General features: G+C 49.4%; 1 protein-coding gene across 1 annotated transcript; it reads right to left on the bottom strand.

Moving 5' to 3' along the window:
* Positions 1-642: 642 nt before the first annotated feature.
* On the bottom strand, positions 643-3,331 carry LOC109783715 (uncharacterized). Its single transcript, XM_020342309.1, has 4 exons — positions 3,116-3,331; positions 2,814-3,032; positions 2,271-2,729; positions 643-2,157 (listed from the first exon to the last, which is right to left on the bottom strand). The coding sequence occupies exons 1-4, from the start codon at positions 3,329-3,331 to the stop codon at positions 643-645; spliced, it is 2,409 nt and encodes an 802-aa protein (XP_020197898.1).
* Positions 3,332-10,012: the final 6,681 nt, after the last annotated feature.

A 10,012-nucleotide genomic window follows, 5' to 3' on the forward strand; every position in this document is an offset into this window, starting at 1 on the left:
TTAAGGATGAGATCACAACCGCCTAACTAAATACAAAACACACACAATCTATCTAATACGGTTTATACAATATACCGTAGATTGGGGAAGTGAGTGGGTTGATGGTGAAAATGGGTATCGAATTAGAGAGAGAAAGCAGAGAAGGGGATGTAAGCGCTCGGCTACAAGAGGGAACGACTTGAGGCTGACGTAGCTCTCCTTTTGCTGTAAGTTCTGTGCAAACTGATTTGACGGCAGCAGAAGCTTTCGCCGGGAAACCTCAAATATCTGACGTCAGCTAGTTAGTAGAATATCCGTTTTCGTATATATTCCGTATATATTTTTCCAGGTGAGTATTTCCGTTTTCGTAAATAATATGGGCCAGACTCGTCTTTCTCGATTGCGCACGTCGCACGGTATGGATGTCATGAGTTCGAATCAGCACAAGGACGTCCAGGGCGTTTACCGAAAAAGGCTTTCGCCCCGCTTTATAGATAAAGCAAACCGCCCGAGCCAAACAGCCAACAAAGTTCACACACACAAACACTCAAAGTCACAGCCGCACACACCGCACGGTACCAGTAGGGTTAATGCTGAGGGCACAGCTCAACAAGCCCTAAGAACAAAAGGACACACAGAAAGACCGCCACGGACGAGTCCAGCCTAATCAGGCTCCGGCAGCGGTGGCGGAAGCGGGGGCGCCATGCGGAAGGCCATCGATCGAAGGTCGGTGAGGAGGGTGTCGATGACGCTCCGGTCCTGGGGGCGGCTAAGCGGCCGCCAAAGCTGCAAATAGCCACACATTTTGAAGATCGCGGCAGTCGCACGTCGCAGAGGCACTTTCTGAATAACGAGCTTGTTGCGAATATTCCAAAGCGCCCATGCTAGGATCCCAATGCACGGCCATCTAATATGGCGGTAACGCGGGGAGGAGGCATGGATCTCCGCGAGTAGGTCAGGGAAGTTGGTATTGCACCACTGTCCGCCGACCGTTTCACGGAAGCACGACCACAGGAACTGGGCAGTGGAGCAGTTGAAGAAAATGTGGTTCGAATCCTCCACCGTGGCGGACAGGGGACACATCCCGTCCCCAGGGCCATTGCGCTTGCGGACTTCCACCCCAGAGGGGAGACGTCCCCGGATCCACTGCCAGAGGAATATCCGGATCTTGAGGGGGAGACGAATGTCCCAAATCAGGCTAAAGGGCTCAGGGGCCAGCGAAGGGGCGATGGCAGCATACAAAGACTTCGTGGAGAAGCTTCCCGAGGGCTCCAGGCGCCACGCCATGGAGTCGGCGGCGCCCTCTACATCCATTGGCAAGAGAGCTATGTCCTGTAGAAGTGCGTCCCACGCGTCAACCTCCTGGGGGCCAAAGGAGCGCCGAAAGGCGAGGCGCCCTAGGTTAATAAGGGCCGTCTCGACGGAAATTCGGGGGTCTGCCGCAATGGCAAATAAGCCCGGGAAGCGGGCGGCCAGAGGGGAATCCCCAAGCCAGCGGCCGAACCAAAACAGGGTCGAGGACCCGGAACCCACCGAGATGGAAGTGCCAATCCGGAGCACGGGGAGGAGCTGAATCACAGCCTGCCAGAACTGGGATCCCCCAGAGCGCTGGCAGAAAGCAAGAGGTTGTCCTCGGAGGTACTTATTCTGAATGATGGTAAGCCAGAGGCCGCCCTCCCCGTTGGCGATACGCCATAGCCATCGGGTCAGGAGAGCAATGTTCATGCGACGGGAGGACAAGATCCACAGACCTCCCTGGTCCTTGGGTTTGCAAATGTCCGGCCAGCTCACCATATGGTATTTTTGCTTGTCCCCCTCGCCAGCCCAGAAAAATCTGGACTGATATTTGGCCACCTCCTGGTGAAGCGTCTCATGGAGTCTATAGAAGCTCATGAGGAACCAGAGAAGGCTAGCCAGCGAGGAGTTGATGAGGATTACCCGAGCCGCCTTCGAGAGCCACCGGCCCTTCCAGGGCTCGACCCGGTGTTGCATCCGGGTCATGGAAGGGCGGAGGTCCGCTACGGTGAGGCGCGAGTCACTAATGGGGATCCCCAGATAGGTCGTGGGGAAAGAACCCAGGCGGGAATTAAGCCGGTCCGCAATGCCCTGGGCCTCCACCGGTGGGTATCCCAGCACCATCACTTCACTCTTATCGAAGTTGATGGTCAGACCGGACATCTGTTGGAAGCAGAGGAGGAGGAACTTCAGGTTGGCAATATCGGACGCGGAGCCCTCAACCATTATTATGGTGTCGTCAGCATATTGTAGGAGGGAGACCCACCCCCTCTTACAAGGTGTGGGACCACGCCGTGAATGTGACCGGCCGATTTGGCTTTGTCAAGAATGGCCGCAAGGGCGTCGACCACCATGTTAAACGGGAACGGCGAGAAAGGGTCGCCTTGGCGAACCCCACAGAGCGTGGGGAAGAAGGGGCCGATCTCACTGTTAATGTTAATAGCGGTCCGACCGCAGGAGACAAGCTGCATAACTCTGGTCACCCAACGGTCATCAAAGCCCTTACGGAGTAAAACTTCCCGAAGGAAGGGCCAGTGCACAGTGTCATAGGCTTTATGGAAATCGAGCTTCAGGAATACCGCCCGTTGGTGCTTGGAGCGGACTTCGTGAAGGACCTCGTGGAAGACCAACACCCCATCCAGGATAAAACGGCCCTGAATGAAAGCCGACTGGTTGGGGTGAGTGATCGAGTCGGCGAGCCGGGTCACCCTATTGGTGTACCCTTTGGCCAGGATCTGAAAAATCACATTGATCACAGTGATGGGTCGGAATTGGCGGATGTCCGTCGCACCCGGAACTTTGGGGATAAGAGTGACTACCCCATAGTTCAGGCGCCCAAGATCCATGGTCCCTAAGAAAAACTCGTCAAAGAGAGCCATGATTTCAGGTTTGATGGTCTGCCAGAATGCTTTAAAAAAGGAGACTGGTAGTCCATCCGGCCCCGGCGCCGAGGAGGCGTTCATGCCCTTAATCGCCGCGAGGACTTCCTCCTCGGAGAACGGGGCAACTAAGGCGGCATTGTCCGCAACTGACACAAGCTGGGCGCCCGACCAGATGTCGGGTGCCAGAGCGATCCCACCCCGAAGGGTGGGGAGAATAGGGCTTTATAGAAGCCATCTACATGCGTCCGGATGTCCGAGGGGCGGACGAGCTGGGAATCACCATCCCACAAACAGTGGATGGAGTTCCGACGTCGCCACCCATTCGCGATCGCCTGAAAATATGCCGTATTAGCATCGCCCCGCAGCACCCAACGCTGGGTACCGCGGAGCCTCCAGTAAGCTTCTTCATCCGTGTAGATGGTGGCGAGCTGATCCTCGAGATCATATCGCACCATCCACTCATCCGGAAAGATACCGGAGGTGTCCGCGCGGTAGTCCAAGGCCTGGATGGCTGAAATGAGTCCAGGGCGTTTCGGGCACGGACTCCATCTCGATTTCGGCCCAAACCTATAGCCAGCTCTGTATATATATATATACATGCAGCTGTGAGTCCTTGTGTTTCCCAGCACAGAAGTTACGACATCCAGAGCTTAATCGAGCGGCGTCTATGGCGTCCACTATTCCGCCGTGGTCTGAAATCCCACAAGACATCCTAGGCCTCGTCATCGACCGCCTCTATTCCTCCCCTGTCCAGACACGCTTCTCCGCGGCGTGGTCTAAAATCTTACTCGCCGTCCCTGTCGCTGCCGCCAACCGCCGTGGCTTCCAGCACCTGTGCCGCCGTACCCGGGACTCGGCCGCTGCTGACCGTGCCCGCTTCCGCGCCGTGTGTCGCTCATGGCGTCTGGCAATGCGCCACCACGTTTCGAAGACACCTGGGGCGTTGCCATGGATTGTCATGTCAGACGGCTCGTTCTTCACACACTCCGACGGTGGCTGCAGCGCGCCACGCAGTCTCCCTTCCCTGCCAAAGAACGCAAGATGCATTGGGTCCACTGATGAGTGGCTGGCCCTTGATTGCACTGATGCAGAAAACGTGCATGCCTACTTCTTGCACAATCCTTTCTCCAACACGATGGTGCCGCTCCCCGAGTTGAGCCCTATCATCGGTAATGTCTCTGAGTTTTTCGAGGTCCGCAAAGTGCTATTGCGGTCAAGCCCCCGTGACATCGTTGCTCTCATGACCAACAACTCTAATTATCCCATCATATTAATCCGACCAGGGAAGGGTGTGTGGTTGCCTAAACCGGATACAACACCCTTCAACCTCATCATTGATATTGTTTTTCTTGAAGGGAAACTCTACGGCATCACTCAGGCCGAGGACCTTGCCTCTGTCAGTATTCATTTTGATAACTATGGCGTACCGACCGTCACCATTACAGAGCGCCTCATCGAACACCCACCCTTGAAAAATTGCGATTTTGATGTATGGAGCGATCTTGATGAAAAGTTGGAGGCCAACGATGGTATGGGTGATAGGGATGAGGTTGAGAACGGTGGCGAGGACCATGATGAGGAACTGAATGAAGTGGATGCTCGCGCACGTGCCTTATATGAATTCAAAAAGAAAACCGGTGATGGCATGATTCTCGAAGGCACGACCTATTTGGAAGATAGTGAGGTGCCATATGAGCCCAAGGATCTCATCTCGGTCAATTGGTACTTGATCGAGTCTCGTGGAAAGTTGCTCATGGTGAGACGACAAGTGGAATGGCCTCTATACAGTTTAAGCTTCACTCGCAAGGTGGAGGTTTTCGAAGCGAATACCAGTGCAGGTGCATGGGTGCCAGTTTCAGGTGGGATAGACAGTCAAGCGCTTTTCATTAGCAGCCGCTTTAGTAAATCAATTTGTGCTTTTGAAAATGTGAAACAGGACACTATCTACTTTATCGACACAGGTGAAATGTTCAACACCAGATCACAAAGTATGAGCCCACCGCAAAGGGACATCGATCGCCGACAGTCAATGTGGATCTTTTCCCCAGAGATTGTGGTTTAATAGTTTTTGTAATAATCTAGGGTTAGTTAGATAAATGATCCACATGTATATTTTCATGGAAAAAGTCTGAAAAAAACCTTGATTTCATAGCCGAAGTCTGAAATGAACCCTGAACTTCAATTCTCTGAAATCAGCACCCTATCTTATCTAATATACCGGCTTATCCCGAACCTTTTTGGCTGAGAAGGTGTTTGTCTCTGCCGGGATTGCACACGTGACAGAAATTAGGGTGAAACCGAAAAGTTTTGCAGTGGGAAAGCATGCAAGCTGTTTTAGTGAGATCGATGGAGACTTAGCAAGGTGGCCGTTCAGTCTTCAGTGCATGCAGGTCTGAGTACACGTGCTCAATCACTGACCGTCGTTTTCTGCACGCAAGCTCCATTGTTGCTAGCTAGCTGTTTAAAGGAACATGCATGTTTCACCATGTTTCATCGTCAATCCGTAGTGGTGTAAACTTGTGTACAGTTTATATTCTGGTAGACTGCTATATCTCTTGCTTTGGTCGGTTACTTGTGTCTGATCTACTGTTCATCACTGTTTACTGCATTTTTTAATATTTATATTCCAACTTATTATTAATTTAGTTTGTAATGCACTGTTGAACTATTTTATTCACCCTCTATACATATTCTTGTTGTATCTCCATGAGTCCATAAATTAGCTGTTTCGAAAATTGATGTGAAAATCATACACAATGTCTCGGGCACAATTTTTTTTTTTGAAAAAACTAACGCCCACACGTGTGGCATCTTGCACATCGCCCACACGCCTCAGTTTTCGGCTTAAAAATGTTTTATCTCGTAATTAAAAAATCGAATTAAAAATCCGTTTCACCATTAAATCCGTCTCGACGAGATCTTCAAAACTAGACCCCATGTTAAAATGTTTTGATGAAATTTTTTTTGCCCAAAAGTTGCCATGATGTTTACACTGTAGTTGCCATAGTGCTTAAACTAAAGTTGCCATGTGACAATTTTAGTTTGTAGAGCATCACAATTTTAGTTTTTTTATGATGGCAATTCCAGTACTTTGGTCATAAAAAATACTTTTTGTATGAACCATGGCAATTTTAGTTTATGGTTCATGGCAAGTCTAGTTTCTTAATTCCCCATTTTATAATATGTCAAAATTTACTTTTAAATGTAGAAGAAAATAGGTGAAACATATCATGACAACTTCAGTGTAAACATGATGACAACTCATGTGCAATAGACATGACAACTTTTAACAAAAAAAATCGTCAAAATATATTGATATGAGATCTAGTTTCGAAGATCTCGTCGCGAGGGATTTAATGGTGAAAACGGATCTTCAATCGGGGTTTTCATTTAAGAGATAAAACATTTTAAAAACTGAAAATCCAAAAAGATTCCCACATGCATGCATGCGATGACGTGGCACAGTCTGTGTGTTATAGGGCGTGTGGGCGGGTTTGGCTCACACCAGACGTGTAGGCGTTAGCATTGTCCACACCATGACAATTTGCTTTTAAAGGTAGAAGAACAAATAGCTGAAACATATCATGGCAACTTCAGTGTAAACACCATGGCAATTCATGTGCAATAGACATGGCAACTTTTAACCTAAAAAAATATATCGTCGAAACATATTGATATGAGATCTAGTTTCGAAGATCTCGTCGACATGGATTTAATGGTGAAAACGGATCTTCAATCGGATTTTTCATTTAAGAGATAAAACATTTTAAAAACTAGAAATTCAAAAAGATTCCCACATGCATGCATGCGGTGACATGGCAAATCTGTGTGTTATACGACGTGTGGTCCGGTGTTGCTCCCACCACACGTGTGGGCGTTAGTAGCGTCCTTTTTTTTAGGATGGGCACAAAAGCTTTCAGTACGTACGGTACCATGCATGAGCTGCCGACCAACTGGTAGTCCCTGTTTGATCTGCTCACACGGCCACGCAAGCCTTGTTAATGCACCCGCGCACCACCGAGTCGTGCTGCTACATTACGCTAGCAATGAAATCAGTGAAGTCTGAATTGACGTGGTCAGGGCACCTTTAAAGTGGACCCTCAAACTGTCGCCGCCGTGACGCGACCCCATATACTTTCGTTGACTAGTTTGTACACCTTTTTCCCGCAAACCGAAAGTAAATTTGGGGAGGCTTTGCGGGAGTTCGGACGACAGCCACATAGGACTTCGATACATCCGGCCCGCCCAAAACTCCTCCTGAAAGTGCATCTAAATCCCATGTGACTTTGGTAATTCGTTACAACATATACATCACTGAACTAATGCTTGCTCAAAGAATATTTCAGAAAAAATTCAATCTAGCTACAACAATTGGAAGTGAATGTGGACCCCTCAAAATGCTAAGGACAGACAATGGCAAAGTTTCAAGACTCTACATCTTTATTTAAGCAATCCAAGATCACATTGAGTCCATAGGAAAGCCAATACTATAAAAAGAGATGAAGTTTTGATGATGATCTAACTACTAGAATGCTTAGACATACTGCTCCAAAATTCTTAGCCACACTCTCATATTCCAGTATGTCCAATACCCCAAAGTTTATCTCGGTACCACTGAACACATACATCCAAATCCACGAAGATACACTTGACATAGCCGTTGACAAATCCTAGCATCTCGGTATCATCGAGTTGGCCCTTTGGTCCCACCGAAGAGAACTTGTCAACCTTCTATTACCAATTGAAATTGACTCAAATTTTTCAAATGGTTTCACCCGGTGACACCGAAGTGTGGAAAGTGCTTAGGTCAGTTTGACTCAGTCTCACCAAGTGGTTTCATCCGGTCTCACCGAAAAGCCTAATATTCAAACCTTTTGCATAGGTCAGTCTCACCAAGTGGTTTCACCCGGTCCCACCGAAGTGTTCATAAAGGTGTGTAACGGTTAGATTTTTGGTGCTGCCTATATATGCCCCAACCCGTTCCACCAACTCTCGGAGAGCAACCAGTGATGAGATCACCTATTACAGGTAGGGTCAAGGACCCATCATATGGGACCCACATGGGGCCCATTGTTGGTGTCAAAACCGGCGGATCTCGGGTAGGGGGTCCCGAACTGTGCGTCTAGGATCGATGGTAACAGGAGACGGGGGACACGATGTTTTACCCAGGTTCGGGCCCTCTCTGTGGAGGTAATACCCTACTTCCTGCTTGATTGATCTTGATGAATATGAGTATTACAAGAGTTGATCTACCACGAGATCGTAATGGCTAAACCCTAGAAGCCTAGCCTGTATGACTATGGTAATGAATATATGCTTTCCAGACTAACCCCTCCGGTTTATATAGGCACCGAGGGGATCTAGGGTTACATAGAGTCGGTTACAAAAGAAGGAATTTTCAGAGTCGGTCGCCAAGCTTGCCTTCCACGCCAAGGAGAGTCCAATCCGGACACAGGTACAGTCTTCGGCCTTCATGTCTTCACAGCCCATCAGTCCGGCCCATGGATAACAGGTCGGACGCCTGAGGACCCCTTAGTCCAGGACTCCCTCGTAGGAACCTGGTATGTATGCGGCGTATGGTGCCTTACATATTTGATCTGAAAAGGATCCCTCGTGTGACACGGAGAATCGGTAAAGATTCCAAGAAGTTGTCAAGTGGTTGACCAGCTCACGCCGCATCATGACAGTCAGTTTTCGGCTTTCTCTACTGAGGTGCTCGTCCGGTTTAGACCAGGGCACAATCGCAGTAGTTCTCCCTTTACTACCCTAGCTGATAGAGCGGAACGTAGGGTAGCAAGCACAGGAGCCGGGCAACCCAACTATTGACCCAAGACAATGATTCGGAGCTGATGCATATAAGGCCAAACTTGCGACACCGAAGTATGCTATAGAGTTGTTCGGACTTTTACTGGCAACTCATTTGTTCCCACACCGAGCCCCTGGCAGGTTATGCCAAGGTATTTCTGTGAAATAACCGTAGGAGCCATATTTGTTTGGGAAACAATGCGGATGATTAGTTTGGATATTGTTTACTGGGAACTGTGCGATATGCCAATGATTACTTATGATATATACAAAAGCCATCCTCCCGGCTATTTGACATGCTCGGGGTTGGAGGCGGAGGATCAGACATAATACAGGCTCGAGAAATAGAGAGTGCGGTCTACAAAAAGTTATTTTGGACCTCCTGTCCCACGTCTGCGCCGCCAGTCCTCGGTGGGGGGAATCTTTGATGGAAATAGCCCCTTAGGTGAGTGTACGGATCCGGACTCCGATAGAGCTAGTTTCAGATGTTTATCCTGTTCGTCACCTGTTTTTAAAGGATAGCGAAGGAAGAAATAAAAAAGGAAATAAATAATAATTTTTTTACTGGAGTGCTTGCAGGCTTGTCCGTATTGTGCTTCCGCCAATGCCCATGGTATCTTGAGTGCGTAATGATGTATGCGCGGTACAAACTTTGTAGGTGTAGGGAGTGGGCGGCGGAAGCCGGGTTGCTATTTCCGTTCTAGGAGTTTTCAATCCCCGGTGTTTCGTTGGTGAACCTTTCTGCCATCCCTGTTGCTTGGCGGCCTCCTGCCCCTGTGTTCGGCGTTGAGCTTGCCGACCTGTTTAAACACCCAGCAGTTTCTGTTGGTATGATTAGTTGGTTTATCGGGGTGGCCATGAATCTGGCAGGGTCGGTCCAATATCCTGTCCAGGATGGATGGTTCGTCTCAATTCACCTTGAATGGCTTCTTCCGCTGACCGGGCTTGGGGTTGCTGAATCTGGCGTTGACCGCTGTATCGCCTGATCTTTCATTGTCATTGCGACTGTTGTTTTTGCTTCCTCGTGGCTTGCCGTTGCCGTCTCGGATGTCGGAGGTGCCCTGGTTGCTGGCGCTATTGCTTCTATGAGCGAGCCAGCTGTCTTCTCCCGCGCAAAAGCGGGTCATCAGAGCAGTGAGGGCTGTCATGGATTTAGGTCCTTCTTGGCCGAGGTGGCGTGCAAGCCATTCGTCCCGGATGCTGTGTCTGAAAGCCGCAAGGGCTTCCGCGTCCGGACAGTCGACGATTTGGTTCTTTTTAACTAAGAACCGAGTCCAGAGCTCCCTGGCTGATTCTCCGGGCTGTTGGACAATGTGACTTAGGTCATCGGC

This window comes from Aegilops tauschii, chromosome 5 (genome assembly GCF_002575655.3).
Source record: "Aegilops tauschii subsp. strangulata cultivar AL8/78 chromosome 5, Aet v6.0, whole genome shotgun sequence".
Taxonomy (NCBI): domain Eukaryota; kingdom Viridiplantae; phylum Streptophyta; class Magnoliopsida; order Poales; family Poaceae; genus Aegilops; species Aegilops tauschii.

Excerpts from the sequence above, each read along its gene's own strand:
- LOC109783715 (XM_020342309.1), bottom strand. The coding sequence starts at position 3,331 with ATGGTGCGATATGATCTCGAGGATCAGCTCGCCACCATCTACACGGAT. Across the intron at positions 2,730-2,813 it reads TTGGGCGCCTGAACTATGGG|ATCCTGGCCAAAGGGTACAC; the intron begins GTAGTCACTCTT and ends GTGATTTTTCAG. Across the intron at positions 2,158-2,270 it reads ACGGCGTGGTCCCACACCTT|ATGTCCGGTCTGACCATCAA; the intron begins GTAAGAGGGGGT and ends TGCTTCCAACAG.